General features: G+C 42.1%; 1 protein-coding gene across 1 annotated transcript in view; it reads left to right on the top strand.

Annotated features, from left to right (window-relative positions):
- sema5a (sema domain, seven thrombospondin repeats (type 1 and type 1-like), transmembrane domain (TM) and short cytoplasmic domain, (semaphorin) 5A) overlaps positions 1-25742 on the top strand; it is a 535180-nt gene that overhangs the window by 127582 nt on the left and 381856 nt on the right. Inside the window, exon 2 of the mRNA XM_060899996.1 lies at positions 20304-20513. Within this exon, the coding sequence (XP_060755979.1) occupies positions 20369-20513 (145 nt within the window). The 5' untranslated portion in view covers positions 20304-20368. The remainder of the gene's footprint in view (positions 1-20303; positions 20514-25742) is intronic.

A 25742-nucleotide genomic window follows, 5' to 3' on the forward strand; every position in this document is an offset into this window, starting at 1 on the left:
CTGCGTGACCCACCTTCTCTTGAGATTCAGTTCATGGACAAATGTCCTGACATTTTCCTTTAGAATTACTGGTATAATTCAGAATTCATTGTTCCATCAATGATGGCAAGCCGTCCTGGCCCAGATGCAGCAAAACAGGCCCAAGCCGTGATACTACCACCATCATGTGTGTAAGAACATGATGGAATAAGGTTCTTATGCTGGAATGCAGTGTTTTCCTTTCTCCAAACATAACGCTTCTCATTTAAACCAAAAAGTTCTATTTTGGTCTAATCAGTCCAGAAAACGTTTTTCCAACAGCCTTCTGACTTGTCCACGTGATCTTTAGCGAACTTCAGTTGAGCAGCAATGTTCTTTGTGGAGCACAGTGGCTTTCTCTCTGCAACCCTGCCATGCACACCATTGTTGTTCAGTGTTCTCCTGATGGTGGACTCATGAACATTAACATTAGCCAATGTGAGAGAGGCCTTCAGTTGCTTAGACATTACCTTGGGGTCCTTTGTGACCTCGCCAACTATTACACGCCTTGCTCTTGGAGTGACCTTTGTTGGTCGACCACTCCTGGGGAGGGTAACAATGGTCTTGAATTTCCTCCATTTGTACACAATCTGTCTGACTGTGGACTGGTGGAGTCCAAACTCTTTAGAGATGGTTTTGTAACCTTTTCCAGCCTGATGAGCATCAACAATGCTTTTTCTGAGGTCCTCAGAAAACTCCTTTGTTCGTGCCATGATACACTTCCACAAACATGTGTTGTGAAGATCAGACTTTGATAGATCCCTGTACTTTAAATAAAAAAGGGTGCCCACTCACACCTCATTGTCATCCCATTGATTGAAAACACCTGACTCTAATTTCACCTTCAAATTAACTGCTAATCCTAGAGATTCACATACTTTTGCCACTCACAGATATGTAATATTGGATCATTTTCCTCAATAAATAAATGACCAAGTATAATATTTTTTGTCTCATTTGTTTAACTGGGTGCTCTTTATCTACTTTTAGGACTTGTGTGAAAATCTGATGATGTTTTAAGTCATATTTATACAGAAATATAGAAAATTCTAAAGGGTTCACAAACTTTCAAGCACCACTGTATATCTAAACTCAGAAAACTGTCACACTTGCTAATACTCAGACCTAGCATGATTTACAGATATATACAGTATTTATAGATTTATCGTGCAGCCATGGCTGCTAATTGAGTCCTAAAATCTCTTGATTTACATGTATATACATTATCTAGTATTAGGAAGCCTTACAAAAATAAAGCTCTGAGCCAGTATTCTATGTTGCTGATATAGATGATGTGGTTAATGATACGCCATAGTGTATAATGACCTTCGGAAACTTTAATGGGTGTTTGTTCGCATAAACTTGGTTCTGCTTTCTAAGTTAGATTCCTTATAGCTTCTTAGAAAGCAGCTGCATGTCAGGCTCCATTTAGCTCAGGGGCACATTAGCACACAGACACATACCTAATGAGATTTTGCATGGTTCATCTATCAGTGTGTTTGTCTATTTGTGTCTGTTTCTAGTACTCATGTATGGGTGATTATGTAAAGCAAATACCTCGTCTAATGCATTCGTGACATCCTGCATCTATAAATAAAGCAGTCAAAGTTGGTGGGTTCCCCTCCGTGTGTATTTCTTGAGAGAGTATTTCTATGAGATTGTGTGTATCCTGTCATAGTAGAGATCACAGTATCGTGTACTGTAGTGGGAAATGTCATTTTACAAAAAGACATGGATTTGTTGCTTGTAGGTTTATGTAGGTAACTGAAATAATGATACCACATTTACTCTATACCATAATCGGATAAAGAGATAAAGGGATTTGAGTGTAATTCGCACGTTAAGGTGCCATGGGATAGAAAACTGCCTCAGTGTATGCCTTGTGAATAAGGAATGGAAGAAAATACTGAAGCATGATGGGTCTCTGATCAGATTTAGAACATTGTGAGCTTTCTTTAGTTAAAACCACATAACGTATGACAAAAATATGTCAGAAAAATGTTGTAAGTTTAACAAAATAAACATGAGTGAATTTTTATAATAAGTTTATAATAGCTAAATGAACAAATTAATAAATACAAATAAAACATACATACATACATACATACATACATCATCTGTAGCCGCTTATCCTGTTCTACAGGGTCGCTGGTGAGCTGGAGCCTATCCCAGCTGACTATGGGCTAGAGGCGGGGTACACCTTGGACAAGTCGCCAGGTTATTGCAGGGCTGACACAGAGACAAACAACCATTCACACCTATGGTCAATTTAGAGCCACCAGTTAGCCTAACTTCTGCATGTCTTTGGATTGTGGGGGAAACCGGAGCACCCGGAGAAAATCCATGCAGACACGGGGAGAACATGCAAACTCCACACGGAAAGGCCCTCGCCGGGCACTAGGCTTGAACCCAGGACCTTCTTGCTGTGAGGTGACAGTGCTAACCACTACATCACTGTGCCACCCCCAAATAAAACATTATTATTATTATTATTATTATTATCTCATCTCATGGGGCGGCACGGTGGTGTAGTGGTTAGCGCTGTCGCCTCACAGCAAGAAGGTCCTGGGTTCGGGCCCCGGGGCCGGCGAGGGCCTTTCTGTGCGGAGTTTGCATGTTCTCCCCGTGTCCGCGTGGGTTTCCTCCGGGTGCTCCGGTTTCCCCCACAGTCCAAAGACATGCAGGTTAGGTTAACTGGTGACTCTAAATTGACCGTAGGTGTGAATGTGAGTGTGAATGGTTGTCTGTGTCTATGTGTCAGCCCTGTGATGACCTGGCGACTTGTCCAGGGTGTACCCCGCCTTTCGCCCGTAGTCAGCTGGGATAGGCTCCAGCTTGCCTGCGACCCTGTAGAAGGATAAAGCGGCTAGAGATAATGATATGATGATATGATATGATGATCTCATCTCATTATCTCTAGCCACTTTATCCTGTTCTACAGGGTCACAGGCAAGCTGGAACCTATCCCAGCTGACTACGGGCGAAAGGCGGGGTACACCCTGGACAAGTCGCCAGGTCATCACAGGGCTGACACATAGACACAGACAACCATTCACACTCACATTCATACCTACGGTCAATTTAGAGTCACCAGTTAACCTAACCTGCATGTCTTTGGACTGTGGGGGAAACCGGAGCATCCGGAGGAAACCTATGCGGACACGGGGAGAACATGCAAACTCCACACAGAAAGGCCCTTGCCGGCCACGGGGCTCGAACCCGGACCTTCTTGCTGTGAGGCGACAGCGCTAACCACTACACCACTGTGCCACCCATTATTATTATTAAATACATAAATATTTTTATCATAAATCTCTGTATATATGGGTTCTGTTAACACCAAACATAAACAGCATTTTTAATAATAATAATAATAATGGCGGCACGGTGGTGTAGTGGTTAGCGCTGTCGCCTCACAGCAAGAAGGTCCTGGGTTCGAGCCCCGGGGCTGGCGAGGACCTTTCTGTGTGGAGTTTGCATGTTCTCCCCGTGTCCGCGTGGGTTTCCTCCGGGTGCTCCGGTTTCCCCCACAGTCCAAAGACATGCAGGTTAGGTTAACTGGTGACTCTAAATTGACCGTAGGTGTGAATGTGAGTGTGAATGGTTGTCTGTGTCTATGTGTCAGCCCTGTGATGACCTGGCGACTTGTCCAGGGTGTACCCCGCCTTTCGTCCGTAGTCAGCTGGGATAGGCTCCAGCTTGCCTGCGACCCTGTAGAAGGATAAAGCGGCTCGAGATAATGAGATGAGATAATAATAATCAGGTAAATTTATATAGCACCTTTCTCACACCCAAGGTTGCTTTACAGAAAACCTTTTGACCGAAGTTGGTTGCATCTCTTAGAATGACTTTTTATTTTTTCACAATGTTGTAATGAAAAAAAAAATGCAACCTAATTGTGTCAAGATTAGTCACAATTCTAGAACTGCAGTTCTAGTGGTTAAACAGGTGAAATACAACAACACTGCAACTTTCTTTTTAACTCATTGAACCTGCTTCCAGGGCAGCATGGTGGTGTAGTGGTTAGCGCTATCGCCTCATACCAAAAAGGTCCTTGGTTTGAGCCCAACGGCCGATGAGGGCCTTTCTCTGTGGAGTTTGCATGCTCTCCCTGTGTCCATGTGGGTTTCCCCCAAAGACATGTCGGTTAGGCTAATTGGTGGCTTTAAATTGACCGTAGGTGTGAGTGTGAATGGTTGTTTGTGCCTATGTGTCAGCCCTGCGATGACCTGGTGACGTGTACTGGGATGGGCTCCAGCATGCCTGAGACCCTGTAGAACAGGATAAGCGATAATGGATGGATGAACCTGCTTCCCATTTGCACTTATGAAGACAAAGCTCCACCTCAAGAATCTACAGCTAGCACAGTTGAATTACCTGGCTGATGCTGTTAGCATTTTTGCCTGACTTGTGGTTTTGCCCACTTGGTCATTTAACCGCTTGACAGCCAAGTTATCACCTATAAATATCAGAAACTTTGCTCACACTGTTTTGCTGCTCTGAGAGTGGTCCGAGTGGCTTCTCTGTACTCGTCTTCTTCCGCTTTATCCGGGACCGGGTCACGGAGGCAGCAGTCTAAGCATGGAAGCCCAAACTTCCCTTTCCCCAGACACCTCGGCCAGCTCCTCGGGAAGAACACCGAGGCGTTCCCAGGCCAGCCGAGAGACATAGTCCCTCCAGCGTGTCCTGGGTCTTCCCCGGGGCCTCCTCCCGGGGGGACATGCCTGGAACACCTCCCCAGGGAGGCATCCAGGAGGCATCCGAAAAAGATGCCCGAGCCACCTCAGCTGATTCTTCTCGATGTGGAGGAGCAGCGGCTCTACTCCGAGCTCCTCCCGAGTGACTGTGCTTCTCACCCTATCTCTAAGGGAGCGCCCAGCCACCCTGCGAAGGAAACTCATTTCGGCCGCTTATATCCGCGATCTTGTTCTTTCGGTCATTACCCAAAGCTCATGACCATAGGTGAGAGTTGGAACGTAGATCGACCAGTAAATTGAGAGCTTCGCCTTTTGGCTCATCTCCTTCTTCACCACGACAGACTGGTAAAGTGACCGCATCACTGCGGAGGCTGCACCGATCCGCCTGTCGATCTCACGCTCCATCCTTCCCTCACTTGTGAACAAGATCCCGAGATACTTAAACTCCTCCACTTGAGGCAGGACTTCTCCACCAACCTGGAGAGGGCAAGCCACCCTTTTCTGGTCGAGAACCATCGCCTCGGACTTGGAGGTGCTGATTCTCATCCCAGCCGCTTCACACTCGACTGCAAACCGCCCCAGTGCATGTTGAAGGTCCTGGTTTGAAGAAGCCAACAGGACAACATCATCCGCAAAAAGCAGAGATGAAATCCTGTGGTTCCCAAACAGGATTCCTTCCGGCCCCTGGCTGTGCCTAGAAATTCTGTCCATAAAAATTATGAACAGAACCGGTGACAAAGGGCAGCCCTGCCGGAGTCCAACATGCACTGGGAACAGGTCTGACTTACTGCTGGCAATGCGAACCAGACTCCTGCTCTGTTCGTACAGGGACCGGACAGCCCTTAGCAAAGAGCCCCAAACCCCATACTCCTGAAGCACCCCCCACAGAATACCATGGGGGACACGGTCGAATGCCTTCTCCAGATCCATAAAGCACATGTGGACTGGTTGGGCAAACTCCCATGAACCCTCGAGCACCCTATGAAGCATATAGAGCTGGTCCAGTGTTCCGCAACCAGGACGAAAACCTCATTGTTCCTCCTGGATCCGAGGTTCAACTATTGGTCGAAGTCTCCTCTCCAGTACCCTGGAGTAAACCTTTCCCGGGAGGCTGAGAAGTGTGATTCCCCTATAATTGAAGCACACTCTCCGGTCCCTTTTCTTAAAAAGAGGGACCACCACCCCAGTCTGCCACTCCAGAGGCACTGTCCCTGACCGCCACGCGATGTTGCAGAGGCGTGTCAACCAAGACAGCCCCACAACATCCAGAGACTTGAGATACTCAGGGCAGATCTCATCCACCCCTGGTGCCTTGCCACCGAGGAGCTTGCAAACCACCTCAGTGACTTCGGCTTGGGTAATGGACGAGTCCACCTCTGAGTCATCAGCCTCAGTCTCCTCAATGGAAGATATGACGGTGGGATTGAGGAGATCCTCAAAGTATTCCTTCCACCGCCCGACAATGTCCCCAGTCGAGGTCAACAGCTCCCCACCCGCACTGTAAACAGTGTTGGCAGAGTACTGCTTCCCCCTCCTGAGGTGCCGGATGATTTGCCAGAATTTCTTCGAGGCCGACCAATAGTCCTTCTCCATGGCCTCCCCGAACTCCTCCCAGTTCCGAGTTTTTGCCTCCGCAACTGCCCAAGCTGCAGCACCCTGGCCTGCCGATACCCGTCAGCTGCCTCAGGAGTCCCTGAGGTCAACATGGCCCGATAGGACTCCTTCTTCAGCTTGACGGCATCCCTTACTACGGGTGTCCACCACCGGGTTCGGGGATTGCCGCCACGACAGGCACCGGAGACCTTGCGGCCACAGCTCCGAACAGCTGCGTCCACAATGGAGGCAGAGAACATGGTCCACTCAGACTCAATGTCCCCTGCCTCCCTCGGAAGCTGGGAAAAGCTCTCCCGGAGGTGGGAGTTAAAGACCTCCCCAACAGAGTGCTCGGCCAGACGTTCCCAGCAGACCCTCACCATACGTTTGGGCCTGCCAGGTCTGTCCAGCTTCCTCCTCCGCCAGTGGATCCAACTCACCACCAGGTGGTGATCAGTTGACAGCTCAGCCCCTCTCTTCACCCGAGTGTCCAAGACATAGGGCCGGAGATCAGATGAAACGACAACAAAGTCTATCATCGACCTCCGACCTAAGGTGTCCTGGTGCCACGTGCACTTATGGACACCCCTATGCTCGAACATGGTGTTCGTTATGGACAAACCGTGACTAGCACAGAAGTCCAATAACAAAACACCACTCGGGTTCAGATCGGGGAGGTCATTCCTCCCAACCACGCCCCTCCAGGTGTCACTGTCATCGCCCACGTGAGCATTGAAGTCCCCCAGTAGCACAATGGAGTCCCCAGTCTGAGCACCCCTCAGTACCTCTCCCAGGGACTCCAAGAAGGCCAGATACTCTATACTGCTATTCGGCCCGTAGGCACAAACAACAGCAAGAGCCCTCTCCCCAATCCGAAGGCGCAGAGAGGCGACCCTCTCATTCACCGGGGTAAACTCCAACACATGGCGGCTGAGCTGGGGAGCTATAAGCAAGCCCACACCAGCCCGCCGCCGCTCACCATGGGCGACTCCAGAGAAGTGGAGAATCCAGCCCTTCTCGAGGAGCTGGGTTCCAGAGCCCAAGCTGTGCGTTGAGGTGAGCCCGACTATCTCTAGCCGGTACCTCTCAACCTCTCGCACAAGCTCAGGCTCTTTCCCCCCCAGCGAAGTGACATTTCATGTCCCAACAGCTAGCCGCTGTGTCTGGGGATCAGGTCGTCGAGGCCCCTGCCTTCGACTGCCACCCAATCCACACTGCACCAGTCCCCTACTGCTACCTCTGTGGGTGGTGAACCCACAGGAGGTCAGGCCCACGTCACCTCTTCGGGCTAAGCCCGGCCGGGCCCCATGGGCAAAGGCCCGGCCACCAAGCGCTCGCAAACGAGCCCCAACCCCAGGCCTGGCTCCAGGGTGGGGCCCCAGCTGCACCATACCGGGCGACGTCACGGTCCTCAATGGTTTCTCCATAAGGGTTTTGGTGAACTGCTCTTGGTCTGGCCTGTCACCTAGGACCTGTCTGCCTTGGGAAACCCTGACAGGGGCATAATGCCCCCGACAACATAGCTGCTAGGATCATTCAAGCACACAAACCCCTCCACCACAATAAGGTGGCAATTCTAGGAGGGGGCTTCTCTGTACTGTTTTTTTTTTTTTTTTTGTAATGAGCTCTCATCAGTTTTTCAGCTGACCATCAGTTTCAGTGCTACCATTAGCATTGTTATGTGCATGGGAGTTTGATGCAGTTTTCGAATATTACGTATATTTCTATGAAGGAAGGTGGTTTATAAAAGCATAACCTTATCTAGCTCTCTAAATGATTTTTTTTAATTGAAAAGCAAAATACCAATATTCTAGTAGTACTATGCTTCATGTTGCTCCCTTTTTTGGAAGCACAGTATTTTTGGCTCAAGTATTTGCACTAGATGTTTACTGGATTCAGTCATGTTTTTCTGTCTGAACAGATTGACATGGATGGGTAGTGAAGGGCTGTTGATGAATGTCTAGAAAATAACTGACAGGAAGCCCATTAACACACACCAGCATTCCCCCCCCAGACTGCAGTTTTCCAAACTCGTTTTCTCAGCCATATAATGCACTTGTGCTGATTCCATCGCTTCAACAACAACAACAACAACAACTATTATTATTATTATTAGTAGTAGTAGCAGTAGTAGTATTTTAAGGAAAACATGGACTACTGCACCTATACGTGCCTTTTTTTGCTGCAGACTAAAAGAAAAAAAAAGTCTCTATATACATCTCATTTAATTACACATCCCAGGACCTGCTATAGAGAGAGGAAAAGTACCTTCACATTATTCATGGAAACACCTCCAACTGACTAGAAATGCATATTAATACAGTTTCTGATTAACAGTTTTATGTACCTGTGAACTCAGCATACAGTGCAACATTTAAAGAGCTAGAGAGCAAAGAAAATATTGCATATGTTAAAGCCCAGAAAATACTGCATATAATTTTATATAAGAGTTTTCTTAAGCGGTTGGAGAACAATATGAGAACAAAATAGGCTTACATCTTTAAAGGCAAACACTTTGCTCTTAATATTCATCTCATCTCATTATCTCTAGCCGCTTTATCCTTCTACAGGGTCGCAGGCAAGCTGGAGCTTATCCCAGCTGACTACGGGCGAAAGGCGGGGTACACCCTGGACAAGTCGCCAGGTCATCACAGGGCTGCTCTTAATATTGTGGTGTTTAAATATAAACTTACAGAGCATATCGAGAGGTGTGGAAGTATTGTAAAAAGTTTAGATGGTTGAGAGTTCTACCTTTCCATTTTGTACAATCTGCAACTTTCATCAATCCTGTAAATCTCATGTGAGATAACTCCATCAGTCTCCCCACCATTTGTGTTGTGCTTTCTATAGTGTGAAAATTGATGAGAGCAGCTTTACCTTGATTGATTTCAGTGACATTCTCATCCACATCTGGCCCTGTTCATCTTAACCATCAAGAACAGGAAAGATATTTCTGAAATATAAAGAGTCGGTGGGATTTTTGACTGACAGGTTTAGCAACCATGTAATCCAAACGCTTTGCATTACCCTGGTGAAATCATGTTATACATTTCATCTTGAACAGTTTGGAGCTTACATCAGGAGAGATGTTGCCCTGTAGGCCCTGTGGAACTTTGGGATGTGAAGGAAATAAATCAAGTGTGTGTATTTTAGGAGAAAAATACAGACATTTACTATTACCTAAGCATGCACACCTAGAGAACAGCCCAAAGATTCAAGCAGCATGAATCTGGATGAATCTAATAACAAGAGTGATGTAGGTGATTTATACTTGAATTAAGTAATTATTAGTTTAAGTGACAATAATTTCAAACCTTACCCTTGGATAAAAAGAAGTAATATTATGTACAGACAAGCCACATTAACATGCAAGAACCCCTACTCCTTTTCATTCATACAGTTATCCGATCAGCCAATCATGTGGCAGCAGTGTAATGCATAAATCATGCGGACACAGATCAAGTTAACATTTGCATGAAACATCTTCACTTAATGTTCACATCAAACATGAGAGTGGGCGAAAACAGTGATCTCAGTGACTTTGACCATGGCATGATGATTGGTCCTGGATGGACTAGAGTATTTTAGAAACTGCTGAGCTTCTGGGATTTTCACACACAACAGCCTATAGAGTTTATTCAGAATGGTGCAAGAAAACAAAAAACATCTAGTGAGCAGCATTTCTGTATGGGAAAACATGAGCGGAAAATGGATAGACTGGTTCAAGCTCGCGGGAAGGCTATGGTAACTTATATAACCACTCTTTACAACTGTGGTGATCAGAAAAGCATCTCAGAATACACAACATGCCAAACCCACATCAGTTTCCACTCCTGCCAACCAAGAATAGGAGTCTGCAGCTATAGTAGGCACAGACTCACCCAAACTGGACAGTTGAAAATTAGAAAAAGAAGATGGTTTTTCCGATTTTCAACTGTCCAATTTAGGTGAAGCTGCACACAATGGAGCTTAATAAAGTTCCTAATAAAGTGGACACTGAGTGCATATATGCAATATACAGGTATACTGACAACAGTGTAGCAGTAAGAAACAATATAAAGACATGACAAGATGTGGAATATATGAGACTATAATATGTAAAGGTATCCCAATACTGCTAAATTAAACAGTTAAATAAGGTGAAGGTTGGGACATGGAAAGCATAACTGTTTAAAATCATCCTAGACTTTTTTTTTTTTCTGGAAAAGAATTGTTTTTTGTACAGTCTGTAAACACCTGTTCTTTCATAAAACTGGGAGCACCAGAAAGGCAAGTGACACTGGGGCCGGGTGAAAGGCAATGCACATTCAGGGGCATTTTCAATTTGCATATTCATAAAAATCTCAATTTTTCTTATTGAGGGTAAAGTGTTAGTGCATTAGTATTCTCATGAGCTAGACTGTTATTACAGAAGGAGAGACACAGAAGTGGCACAGAATTAAGTGTGGATGTGTGTGTGGGGGGGGGTGTTAATTTTTTTAATGTTTATACTGTAAAAAAGTTCTGTAAAATGTACAGTAAAAAACCTATACAACATATTGACAGTAAAGTACTGTAATATCTATAATCCAGAACATTTGCTCATTTGGCTGATGCTTAAAAAAAAGCTTACATTTGAGCAAAGATACAACGGAGTAGAAGAGTCTTGCTCAAGGACCTAATCACAGTGATGTTAGGATTTGAACATGCAATCACATGAGCTGTTACTCCAAGCCTTAAACACTGAGCCACCATAACTAGCTCAAATAGCTTGCATTGATTCAAGTTTTACGATGAGTATATAAATTTAAACTGAAAGTTGACACAGACAATTTTGACCATTCTCACCCCTGCCAAAAATATTCAATATCACAAGATGCATTATATATATATATATATATATATATATATATATATATATATATATATATATATATATATATATAATACACACACACAGTATATATGTGTGTGTGTAAACTAATGTACTGCTCCAATTGCCTAATCATTTTAGAGTACAAAACTGTGAAATAATAAAGCAATATGTTGCAGTAAAATAAATACTGTACATTTACAGCAATTTTTACAGTGTCTGTGTGTATATGTATATATATATATATATATATATATATATATATATATATACACACACACACGAAATGGAGTCGTACATGAGCTGATAGCTGATGAGGCACATAGCGCCGATTTGACTGTAAGTCATGTACGATGAGATTGAGTGGAATAACTGTTTTATTCCATCTACATTCACTGGATTTTCAAAAACAGAGCATTTTTATTTTTATTATTTTGCAAATTTGATAAATCAAATCTTTATCCAAAACGTCTGACAAAATCAATTCCACTTCGAATGTAAACAAACCGGCAAAATTACAATAACAACTTGTGAAAAATGCTATAATAATAATAATTATTGAAAAATAAAAAAGATACATTCTTACCATCAAATACTTTCATTCCATATCTTATTGCTTTTTGGGGGGGGGGGGTTGTTTTCAAGTAGAGTTTTTATTTCATCCTTGGTTGGTTCAGCAACATGCTCCGCCATTTTGTTCTTCTTTAGGGTTTTTGGTGGCTGGCAAACCAACTTAAAGGTGCATTACTGGCACTGACTGGGCTGAAGTATGAAACAGGAGATACTGGGGGGGGACTATTTTCTTTAGCTATTTATGTTTCTTTTAAATACTTGATAAAATTGCCATTTTGTTTTCCTCTACTCATGGTATATGAGCTAATATCCTAGTAGTAGAACCTGGGCTGCCAACTCTCATGCAATGAGCGTGAGACACACACATTTGATTGTCTTCACACACTCACATGCCATACCTCCAATTTCTCACGCTAGAAAAAAATCTAGTTTATCTATCTAATCTGGGCTACTACCCATTGCGTCGCGCCAACCACTTGCGATTGATCAATTATGCCTTACACACGGCTAAACAGGCAGAGAGGTGTTCCCTTCTGTACACACTCCCCTATGGTAGATGGCGCATCTAATGATGCTGCACTCGCTGGAAGTTGGATAATTGCCTACCGTCAATTTAGAGGAAGAGGAGAGAGAAGAAGGTATCCGAGTTGAAGACGGGTGTCTCAGACAGGTTTGTACATATGCACGCCAATGTGTGGTGTTACTGGCGTAATTAGGAACTTATATAGACCTCTTGCAGTCACGTGACCGGAATGTAAACAGCTGCCATCTTGTCGGTAAAAAACACAGCTGAATACTGCTGCACTCGTGTACAAAATGGATCAATTTCAACCGACGGACTACACGGCTCATTTTTCTAATGAACAGATAACTAGATATATGTCTAAAATAAACGACCTACAGATTAGTGACTCTTATCAATTACCGGATGTAGTTTTCACGACCGTATCAGTGGATATTGAACTGCCAGCGGAATACCCAGATGTGTATAATTACCTCATTAACTTTCCCTCGCTGTTCAGTGGTGAAGCACTGCGTGCTTATAAATCTCTGGACAGTTATCTTTACAGAAATTCAGGATTTGTCAGCCCCCCTCAGATGTGGCATCTTGTAAACAAGAAAATAACAATCCTCATTGGACGGGTAAGTCACTTAAGTATTGAGACCCCGCTGGTCTCGCTATCTCATCCGGAATGTTGTGCATGCGATGGAAATCGCTACAAACCGTCATTTTCTGCTGGAAACCAATGTCCAGTAAGTCCATACGGTTGTAGTGGATATTGAAGTCCGGTACAGACGAACAACACGCAAAAATACACACAATAAACATAAAAAACGTGCACAGGTAGGGAGAGCTTGTAGCTGCAGCATCCCCATCATGCGCCGCCATATCCACTATTATGGTTGAATATTTTATATTATTAGTTAGATCAAGTATCAGTAGTCTATCACTATTACTGTATATATGGTATACCTGATAGCAGCAATCCATTTTGCACGCCTGTCAGGGTCCTGTGGCAGCCTACTGTCAAGTGTACAGTGGTGCTTGAAAGTTTGTGAACCCTTTAGAATTTTCTATATTTCTACATAAATATGACCTAAAACGTCATCAGATTTTCACACAAGTCCTAAAAGCAGATAAAGAGAACCCAGTTAAACAAATGAGATAAAAATATTATACTTGGTCATTTATTTATTGAGGAAAATGATCCAATATTCCATATCTGTGAGTGGTAAAAGTATGTGAACCTTTGCTTTCAGTATCTGGTGTGACCTCCTTGTGCAGCAATAACTGCAACTAAACATTTGCGGTAACTGTTGATCAGTCCTGCACACCGGCTTGGAGGAATTTTAGCCCATTCCTCCGTACAGAACAGCTTCAACTCTAGGATGTTGGTGGGTTTCCTCACATGAACTGCTCACTTCAGGTCCTTCCACAACATTTCCATTGGATTAAGGTCAGGACTTTGACTTGGCCATTCCAAAACATTAACTTTATTCTTCTTTAACCATTCTTTGGTAGAACGACTTGTGTGCTTAGAGTCGTTGTCTTGCTGCATGACCCACCTTCTCTTGAGATTCAGTTCATGGACATATGTCCTGACATTTTTCTTTAGAATTCACTGGTATAATTCAGAATTCATTGTTCCATCAATGATGGCAAGCCATCCTGGCCCAGATGCAGCAAAACAGGCCCAGACCATGATACTACCACCACCATGTTTCACAGATGGGATAAGGTTCTTATGCTGGAATGCAGTGTTTTCCTTTCTCCAAACATAACACTTCTCATTTAAACCAAAAAGTTCTATTTTGGTCTCATCCATCCACAAAACATTTTTCCAATAGCCTTCTGGCTTGTCCACGTGATCTTTAGCAAACTGCAGACGAGCAACAATGTTCTTTTTGGAGAGCAGTGGCTTTCTCCTTGCAACCCTGCCATGCACACCATTGTTGTTCAGTGTTCTCCTGATGGTGGACTCATGAACATTAACATTAGCCAATGTGAGAGAGGCCTTCAGTTGCTTAGAAGTTACCCTGGGGTCCTTTGTGGCCTCACTGACTATTACACGCCTTGCTCTTGAAGTGATCTTTGTTGGTCGACCACTCCTGGGGAGGGAACAATGGTCTTGAATTTCCTCCATTTGTACACAATCTGTCTGACTGTGGATTGCTGGAGTCCAAACTCTTTAGAGATGGTTTTGTAACCTTTTCCAGCCTGATGAGCATCAACAACGCTTTTTCTGAGGTCCTCAGAAATCTCCTTTGTTCATGCCATGATACACTTCCACAAACATGTGTTGTGAAGATCAGACTTTGATAGATCCCTGTTCTTTAAATAAAACAGGGTGCCCACTCACACCTGATTGTCAGTCCACTGATTGAAAACATCTGACTCTAATTTCACCTTCAAATGAACTGCTAATCCTAGAGGTTCACATACTTTTGCCACTCACAGATATGTAATATTGGATCATTTTCCTCAATAAATAAATGACCAAGTATAATATTTTGTCTCATTTGTTTAACTGGGTTCTCTTTATCTATTTTTAGGACTTGTGTGAAAATCTGATGATGTTTTGGGTCATATTTATGCAGAAATATAGAAAATTCTAAAGGGTTCACAAACTTTCAAGCACCACTGTATGTGAGCATCATGGGTTTCCCACACTTGAAAGGGAAGGACTCGGACACAGGATTCCACTCGTCTTATGTTTTATTGATTTTCAGTGGAGTTGACATTGTAGTAGAATTGTATATAGTAGGGTTTTCCAGAAGAGAAGGTAGAAGCAGAAGTAGAAGGCGGAAATATGGCGTGTGACCGACAAGGTGGCGTCTGTTTACAATCTGGATCGGATGTGACGTCACATGCAAGTGCTCCATAAAGTTTCTTAATCGTTTTAGCCTATAAGTGTTGTGAGAATATTTAATGCCATATCGAGAGCTGTGTACTAGGCATGCTAAATCATTATAGGCCTACTGCCATGCCACAGCCTCTATCTTCCCCAACAAGCAGCACGGGAGAGCACCTCCTTATCACACGTTTATTAAGGCGCATTTTTAGTTTGTTTACTGTATGTTATCATACTTTATGACTTTATTTGAAGCCATACTGGAAATGTAAAATAAAGCAAGTAAGAGATAATATTACAAATGCAAGAAGAGCCATTAGCCGCCATACCTATTGTTTATTTACAGGGTATTTATTTTTAATTATTTATGATGTATGTAATTGCTCAGTTAAAGTAAATAAAGCATGGTCACCTGTAATATCAAAGAACTTGAACTTGTGAATAATAAAAAAAAAAGACAGAGAACAATATACTGAGGAGACAGGGTTTCAAAGAGGGCAAGACAGGTAGAGAATATTTGTCAGATAACAGGCCCTGACGAATGCTCTATTACTAATAAGAAACATAGATAAGAAATAAATTAATAAGAAATATATTAATATAGCTTATTTAAGTATGACCAAAATTTTTAAGCTCAACTTTGTGTGCACATTCCCACCTATGGCCAAGGTTCAGCTTTTTGTGTTTCAATACTGTTCAAACTTAATCATTTTAATGTTTCTTGTAGCACATGCACATTTTACTTACTGTTTAAGCATTTTATTTGTTCTTTTGCTGTTGTTATTTTTCCCCATGCCAATCTTCTGCTGAACCCAGTGGTGGGGAAAGCCCTTAAATGCATAATGAATAGTCAGTGAGGGACAATCTTATTTTTTGCAACAGTTATTAAAAACTTAACATTTAGTTTCAATTCAGAAGGTGTTTAGGCTTAGCTGATGAAATATTTTCAAACATGAACTTGCCTTTAAATCTGAAACACAGGTCTATAGGGCTACAGGAACATTGGCGGTCATCTGTAGTTTTCTAGTGTGAGGGCTTTTAAGCCAAAACTTGGTGCTTTTGTTGGCCACAAGCTGAAGGCCTGGCAAGTCAGGGTGTGTAAGAATGTAGGTATGGCACAGCAGGCCACTCCAAAAATCCACCAGAATGCAGGAACATCTACTAAATCCAAAATCTCAACACCCCCCGTCCATCTCCAGCTGGACGACCCACAAAAAAAACACCAGAATGCAGGGGGACAAGTGAATATCAAACTGAATACAAAATTCCCACTTACTGCATAGTGTGTGGAAAAATTTTGCCATCGACCCCCCCCCCAAAAAAAATCTCACTCCAAGGAATTTCGAAAAGTTGGCAGCCCTGGTAGAACAGCCAATCAGAGTGTGCGATTGGTCATATCTAGTGAATGTGGAGATACAGTATATATAAATTGAAATTGAAACCTAAACTCTTGCTTGATTTTGGTGGTTTTGAATGACATTAATTATCCATTTCCTTTAAAGGGTGCCACATTAGGTTTGATTTGGTCTCTGGTTGGTGTTGGTCAGAGTCCCATCAGATTTGGACAGAATGTTCCGTTTTAAGATTTCATGACCAGTAAGTGCTCAAATTAAAATGTCAGTGGCACATAACTGAAAATCCATTAATTTATCAACTGCCACTTTTAGTAGGGGGGCCCATGTGGTGGCCAGTCAGATTTTGATGAAGGCCAGCACCACTCCAGAACCCCCCGCCCCCCACCCCCAGACATGTCTCTCATCAATGCAAAACAGCAAGTCCTGTTTATTTGTCACTCTCTGAAACATACTGACTTTAAAATATCATACTGTGAACTTTTCTCCAATTAGAGTACTTTCTTGATAGAATAAAAAAACACACTTAAATTCTTGAAACCAATGGAGAACATATGACCACATGATTCTATAAAATCCTCACTGGGCCTTTGAAGAGCACTGGTTAGTGTTTTAGTGTGTATATCATAGAATTAAAGTTACAGGTCATTCTACAGATTTATAGCACTGGGCTGAAAGGATCAAAGTAAAAAGGTTAGATGTTGCCCCTCATACAGTCAGATCTCTACAGCTGCATGTTCCCAAACTGTTTAGCTTTGAGTAACTGTTATTACTCTTTCCATTTTTTTTCATTCCTGGTTTCAGGACATATGCACATTCTGCTGCATGTCTTAATACAACACTGAACATCTGTCAGTGATGAAGCTAATAATATAAAATAAGAGATGACAGCTCAGAGACGACGGCTCCTGCTTATTCAATCATTTCATTAGGACTGCTTTTCGGCAAATCCTCAGCAGATATGAAGCATCTCATGATTGTCCGACTTAATTAACTTTGATTTTTGGCCTTATGATCGAATATATTAATTTAAATATGTTTCATTAAATCTTCTTGATTGTATTAGAAGTATTTTGGGGTTTGGATTGGTTGTGCAGTGGACAGCATCGCCGCCTCACGACCCTGAGAGCAGGATGAAGCAGTAACTCAAAATGAATCACTGGTTATCGCTTGCATGTTTATTTTATTTGAGATTGCTTGCTCTAATTTACACGTGTTTTCCAGGATTGCATTATTCATTAATATGTTTTTGTGTAATGTCTAACCTGCTGTCAGTTTTAATTCCATCTCAATTTTTCATTGCTTTGTTGTTGATATTCAAGTCCCAACTGAAAAGAAGACACCATGGGGCTTTTCTGATTACTGATAAATAAAGAGCAGTAAAGACCAGATTAAAAAGATGTTCCTCGTCTCACAACACTTTCATATCTGATTTGGCAAAACAACAACAACAACAAAATCACTTGATGACAATTCCTTGATGTGTATTGTTATGTTCAGGTTTGCTAACATAATCTGAGGAAAATCTGAGGCGTCAGTAAAAATTTATTTTACACCTATAAAATATAACATGGGGTGGCATGGTGGTTAGCACTGTCGCCTCACAGCAAGAAGGTTCTGGGTTTGAGCCCAGTGGCTGACAGGGGCCTTTCTGTGTGGAGTTTGCATGTTCTCCCCGTGTCTGCGTGGGTTTCCTCCAGGTGCTCCGGTTTCCCCCACAGTCCAAAGACATGCAGGTTAGGCTAATTGGTGGCTCTAAAGTGAGTGTGAATGGTTGTTTGTCTCTATGTGTTAGCCCTGTGATGACCTGGCGACTTATCCCTGCCTCTTGCCCATAGTCAGCTGGGATAGGCTCCAGCTTGCCCGCAACCCTGCACAGGATAAGTGGTTATGGATAGAAAAATATAACACGGGGGCCTTTCTTTGTGGAGTTTGCATGTTCTCTCCGTGTCTGTGTGGGTTTCCTCTGGGTCCTCCGGTTTCCCCCACAGTCCAAAGACATGCGGTTAGGTTAACACAGGGTGGCCATGGCTTGAAGGTTGGGCTGAAGTGCCCTTGAGTGAGGCACCTACCCTCCTAACTGCTCCCTGGGTGCTGTAGCATAGCTGCCCACTGCTCTGGGTGTGTGTGTGCATGTGTATGTTCACTGCTTCAGATGGGTTAAATGTAGAGAGGAATTTCACAAGTGTACGTGTGATGAATAAAGTTCTTCTTGCTCTAAAACATTTGGTACATTGGCCATATTTGTGATACTTAGACCATCATTTATCATGATCTTGATTTCATATCATTGGATTGTCCAGACCTTTGTGCAAAACATGCGATACAATAACTTGCACAGGGACACAAAACCTTACACTTTGGTTGCAATTACTGACACATGTGCAGCCAATTACTAAATGAGGTGTTAATGTTACCCCAGCAGATTGGTTTCATGTACAAAAACAAGGCTCTTGTTTATTTTTCCTCTTGAATCTTCTTTGAGATAGAGCTGAACCTCATTAAACTGAGTGGCCATTGATGGGTTTAAACACACGCACACACACACGTACTGCATTATTAGCTATAGTTTATTTTAACTCTCAATCTTGCCAAATGGAACAAAGGAATGAAATTCCCTTCTGATTGTAGAGCATCACTAGAACTGATTTATTTCAATGGATTACCAGGGTCTCATTGTGGACCACTTCCTTCTGTCTTTACACTACCACACAAATGTGATGACAAAGCAGACTGTCCTGCTCCGTGACATACTGTTCACTCTATTGCTTTGTATCTAGATTATTTTTCATCTACCTTCCTAATTAATGACGTATACAGGTTAACATAACAATATAAACATCTTCATGAATGTCTATGTTCTCGTGTTCTTTTCAGAATTCAGAGGTGCCAAAATTTCTGTTTTTCTAACCCTTGCTATGGTGACACAGCCACAGGAGACACCTAAGTGCTATGCTTCTATGCTTTTTCAGATAAAGCAGCATTCAGAGCAAAATAAAATTCACCCAGGGGAAAAACAATTCAGTGAAGGAAAGGACGTGGGGCGTGACAGGCACATTTGCGTCTAGTAGTGTTACTTTCCCTGTACAACTTTATCTAGTTGAACTTTGACCTCTGAATTCACAAGTGAAAGAAACCGAGATGGCAGGACTGTGGTTTCTTTGATGGGTAGAAAAAAATGGCAGTGCTGTATTATAAGCCATTTGGTCAAACAACATGTGCTAGGTTCTTTGTGGTAAAATTCTGTTTATTCTCTCTGCCTGCAAGGATTTTTTTTCCAGTTAGCAATGTTGGCATCTGTGCAGTGAGTAAGGTGTTTTGTGACTCACTTCAGGAGGACATCGGTCTAGTGTTGGGTTTGCAAACCTTTCTGCAACATTCCTACATTTTAGTTTCATGAACGTTAACACAATGTTTTCATTGAAATATTAGTTTTTATCAATGCGGGTGTGATTAGAAGTGGTGGCTCAACAGGTAAGTCTTTGGGTTATTGATCTGAAGGTCATGGGTTCAAGTCCAAGTGTTGACAAGCTGCTACTGTTGGGTCCTCAAGCACAATACTTAATCCTTTGTTGTATGTCTGTAATGTAAACTAGCAACAGTTTAAGCACAGAGATGCTCTTCATGTCATTTTGGTTGGAGGATAGCAACATGAATAAAAGTGTTGAACTGGAGAGGTGGTGTTAGGGTCTTGCCCCATGTCCTTATTTTAATAGAAATATAGCATTCCAATGGTGTTGCTTTCTAAAGAGACTGCATGGGTCAATGGGCAGAAATTGCTAAGTCGTGAATACTATATGAGGGCCAAGACTATAAACTATCATCCACATACTTGATGATGTTTTACCCTCCCCCCTGTGTGTAGGTCTCAGATGCGCAGTGCTGTGTTGGCTGCCTCTAACCGCAGTGTGTTGAGTCTCGGTGAGGCCGATGGCGCCCCGTGTTTCGGGATTCGGCCCGGCCCGCTTCCTGGTTCTGCTACTCCTAATGCCTGGAAAAATGTCCCATTGGGATGTAGCGCTGGCCGCAGAGTCACCTTGCCACCGAGCTGAGCATCCATTCATCTCACACGCAGGTGAGTCTCATTTACATACTCACAGAGTCAATTAGCGTACGTGCATTTTGAACCTTGTTCTGTCCTACACAATATCAGTCTGAAATGCTGAGAGATATCAGATCCGATTTGACATATGGGATTTGACCCACTGACATGTTTTTATCCATGCTGTCTGATGTTCCCTGACAATTTTCTTTTTATGTGAAGTTCGAATTGATGTTAGCATCATGAGTTCTATCCTGAACTTGCTGTTAGCTGAAATAACATGTAACAAATGGCTTTTGCAATAATCAAAGTGAAGAAATGTCAGTATCAAATCAGTATCAGCTGAGCTCTTAATCATATAGAAAATATTGCTGGATTCATTTCTGTTTTTCAACAGCACAATTTTATCAAACAATTCAAACAAATTACTGTTTCAGATTGATCCAAAGAAAATGCACCATCTTCTTGTCAAACTGAATCCCAAATGACTTCCATTAAACTTTGTTTGCATCCTACATGGGGTACAACATAACAGAGCCCAAGTTTTCATTGTATTTTTACACAGCATGACAAAGATTAAAATATTGGCATGATTTCCTTAAGGATTAAAGTATTGGCACACTTATTTTTCGGTTGTACACTGCCATGAAATATAACCTCAAATCAGAAAACACTGGGATGGTAAATTGAAATTGAAATTAAAACTGAAAACAATCATTTGTAAAGAATCTGTGACCTGTATTAAACTCAAAACAATACAACAGCACATTACTTGATGTTTTCCCTCATTAGTTTTTTTTATCCCCCGCTGACTGAAAGGCCCGAAGGGGGATTATGTTGTGGTGGTGCTCATCTGTCCATCCATCCGTCCCGGGAAGGGTACTCACCTTCTGAAATCAACTCCTCTCACAATTTTTGGAGGAATTTCATGAAACTTGACAGGATTCTTTGTTATATGTCGGTAATACGCATATTGCAATTTCATTCAGTTCAGTTGCATTCTACCAGAGTTATGGCCATTGATTACCAAATTTGTACTTTGACAATTTCATGAGGGTGTATTAAGCACCTATAGCATAGATATAGTTGCCAGCGGGGGATATTGTGCTCTCAGAGCACTCTTGTTTTTTTGTTTCCAAAATAAACACTATTGTTCTTCTTAAGTTTACTTTATTATTATTATTATTATTATTATTATTATTATTATTATTATTATTAATAATAATATAATAATAATAATAATATTATTATTATAGCACAACTTTTTGGAGCCGCTACTCCTCCTACAGCTTTTGAGATACCGACACCGTTCCAACTCATAAATGTCCTTCCTGAAGTGGTGTAGTGTGCTTATATACAGCTTTTGGATCGACGCACCCGCTCTCTCATTCTTGTCGTTTTTCTGTCTTTTTTTCCCCATAAAGAATAAATAGGACTCACGAATCGCATCAGCCTGCTTGGACATGCTTTGTCGCAGACGCACCAAACCTCATGTGATACCTCAGGCCAACTCCCCCGACACATATACGCATTTGGTTCTGACCCACACTCATTTTTTCCTTTCTTTTCATGCCCCACTTTTTCATCCGTTCACTTCCATTCATTTTTGGCCCCATTGAAAATGAATGGAATTTTGGGAAAAAAGCTTTCACTCTCTCAAATTTTCGAACCGAGTGACCAAACTTCAAGAAACTTCACATGATGTCCTAGGGCAAGTCCCTGCACATATCCACCCCCTCATCTGAGACCTGCACTCGTTTTTCCCTGGTTTTCACACATCCCTTTTTACTTCCATAGGCTTCCATTGATTTTTGGCCCCATTCAAATGAATGGAGTTTTGCTCAATAACACTTCACCACACATCCACCAAACTTCGTATGGCACCTCAGGCCGACTCACCCATCACACACATGATATCAGGTCTGACCCGCACTCGTCTTTGTCTTACCTTTCATCCATCCCTTTTTCCTCCACATTGCCACTAATTATTGGAAGCTTGACTGAGTCATCCCTCCATTCCCCCATAGCTGATAATGCATTTGGCAAGGATCTGTTCAGCTGAGACTTTGGCAAGTCAACTTCAACTCATTGGCCACTTTATTAGGAATACTTACATGTATGCATGCACACACACACCACATATTAGCCATTAGCATGTTAGCATAGTAGCTGCTAGCATGTTAACCATTTACATATTATTATGCTTGCTGTTAGTAAGTGAGGTGTTAGCATGTTCGCCTTCACATAGTAGCGTGATAGCTGTTCTGCTACAGCTCAGCAAGCACACTGCATTTTCTCTGTGGAAATGCAGTCTAGTTTCAATTTTGATTCTTGCAACACATTTCAAAAAAGTTGCAACAGTAAAGCATTTACCACTTTATGATGTTGCCATTCTTTCTCACAACACTTAAAATGTGTTGAGGGACTGAAGACACCAAGTAATGAAATGTTTCAGGTGTTATTTTGTCCCATTCTTCCTGCAAACAGGTCTTAAGGTGTGCAATAGTACAGGGTCATCAGTGTCATATTTTTGTTTCAAAATTCTCCACACATATTGGGGACAGAGGGGACAAGCACCCTCTTCTTCCACAGCCCTGCCTTTGTAATGTGTGCAGAATGTGATTTCTCATCGTCTTGTTGGAATATCCCTGGAAAAGATGTTGTCTTGAAGGCAGCATATGTTACTCCAAAATCTCAATGTACTTTTCTGCATTAATGCTGCCATCACAGAAGTGCAAGTTACTTATACAATCATACTGGTCCATACTGTCTGCAATGAAATACAAGTCAAAGTAAATTTAAAAATCACTGCTTTCTTTTATTATTTACGTTTTCCATACCGTTCCAACTTTTTCTGATTTGAAGTTACAGATTCAACAAGCACTCTTGTGCTTAATAATTCACCCCTGCCCAGAAGGCTTTTTAAAGCCAAATTAGATATGTACACCTACTTTAAAAATCACTTATACTCATGCTAATCACTTGTCACAACCTGATTTCATCCATCAAAGCCTGTTCTCTCCCAGTTCTCACCTGCCCAAATAAACTGTTTCAGGGTTCCATTCCAACCAGCTCAATACTGCACATGTGAAAGTACCTTTAGAGACCAAACAGGGCTTGCAAACTTTGTCACTGCCTTAATTATGCCTCGCTCTCCTCCATGAAATTATAGATTGTGTGATCAATGTCATTTTAAAAGTACTCAATAAGTAATCAAGCCGTTCAGAGCCAGAAGGCCTCCAGAGTGTTTAAAACAGGACAAAGTCACTTTCAAGGAAGTGGCTCTAAACGTATGGAGTGTGTGCTCGAACCTGTATTTATTTCACTGGACATGATTACCTTGATCCACTGAGGTATCGTTTCTCTACAGAGTGAAAGAAACTGACAGAAGCAGATTATGGCTTCGTGCCCTTGCTAAAAGGCATGATATCTAGGGCTTTTTTTGAACGGTACATTTCAGACTAGTCTTCAAAAGTACAAGGACAGATTTGCACAGGTTCAGTGTACACACACACACACACACACACACACACACATTTTAAATCACAGAAGCCTGTCAGAAATGCAGAGTGAGCACAATGTTAAACGCAACCAGTTCTCAGAATGACTGTCCAAGAATATGGACACATGCTTGCACACACACACACACACACACACACACACTAACAGTGTGAAACTTTCAAAAAAAAAAAAAAAAATAGAGCACATTATAATACAGCCTTCACTGTGTGGTTTTCCCAGTGCGCGCGTGTGTGTGTTTGTATTAATCCAAGAACTACACACAGTTCAGAAATATCATAACCACATGCCAACCAAATGACAATAAAGCCGATTCATCCACAAAGACGGCTTTATGCAGCCCCGGCATACACAAGCTCACCACATGGGTTAGAATTAGTTTAACCCCATTATATTTCCTCATGTGTATATTTTTCATGTTGCTCCACCTCAACTAAAATAACTGCTTTCTCACATTTTACGGGCTCTAAGATTTTCATCTGGGATCCAGATTATGCTGGAGTAAGAAGTAGGGACTGTGCCTCAACTCGTACACTGCATTACACTCTCACAACTGACTGTTTGTTTACTTTGAGATTTAGAGCATTTAATTGATGGCTTTATCCAGAGTGTGCTTTGTAGTCTTTTTTTTTTTTACACTGTCATACTGTTCGTTTAAATGCTAAGTGAAGAGGCGGCTCTTGATTCTTTATTTGAAAACATTTAGTGACTCAGCTGTTCAGACAGTTTAGCATGGTATATCATATACGAGATCAATGGATATTTTAGTGAGCAGCATTTCGCAACCACTGATTTTTGGTGGAACTGGATGTCAGTAATAACAACATAGCCCTCAAACAAAATTAATTGGACAGGATGTCATGCTTGACTTATACTGTAGACTACTATCTAGTGAGTCTTTAGAGTAACCCCATAGTAGGTAGACCTTTGTTGTTATAATAACCTCCACTCTTCTGGGCAAGGCTTTCCACTAGATTTTGGAGTGTAGCTGTGGGGATTTGTGTTCATTCATCCACAAGAGTTTTTAGTGATATCAGGCCGTGATGTTGAACAAGGAGGCCTGGGGTTCAGTTCATCCCAAAGGTGTTCAGTTGGGTTGAGGTCAAGGCTCTGTGCAGGACACTCAAGTTCCTCCACTGTAACCTTGGTAAACTATGTCCTCATGGAGCTTTGTGCACAAGGGCATTGTCATGATAAAACAGGTTTGGGCTTCTTAGTACTAGTGAAGGGAAATCTTAAAGCTGCAGCCTACAAAGATGTCCTATACGATTGTATGCTTCAAATTTTGTAGAAACAGTTTAGTTGTGATGGTCAGGTGTCCAACAAACATTTGGCCATGTAGTGTAGTTTGAGGCATGGATCAGGAAAGGGTGATAACAGGAAATTATGGTATTTCTTAAGTGATTTTTTATTTAAAATGTTACTATCCTATTACACTGAAGATAATTCTTGGGTTTTGTACTAGAAGTGTGAAAAATATGGACTGTTTTGGAAAACGTATGAATATTTTGTCAGTAAAGTCAGAGCTAGTACACTAAGGTTCTAAGTTGTCTTACAGTAACTGATATTTCAGAACTAAACCTGAAATTTAAAAAATCTGAAAAGCAAAAAAATAAAATTAAAAAGCTTTAAAAAGACCTGAAATTTGTTTTATGAGGAAAGGGTAGAAACCCTGTGGTCAAGTACATAGTGCATAGTGTATGAATATCCTGCATTATTCAGCTTCTTCTCTCTGTAGCCCAG

The sequence above is a fragment of the Neoarius graeffei genome, chromosome 19 (assembly GCF_027579695.1).
Source record: "Neoarius graeffei isolate fNeoGra1 chromosome 19, fNeoGra1.pri, whole genome shotgun sequence".
NCBI lineage: Eukaryota > Metazoa > Chordata > Actinopteri > Siluriformes > Ariidae > Neoarius > Neoarius graeffei.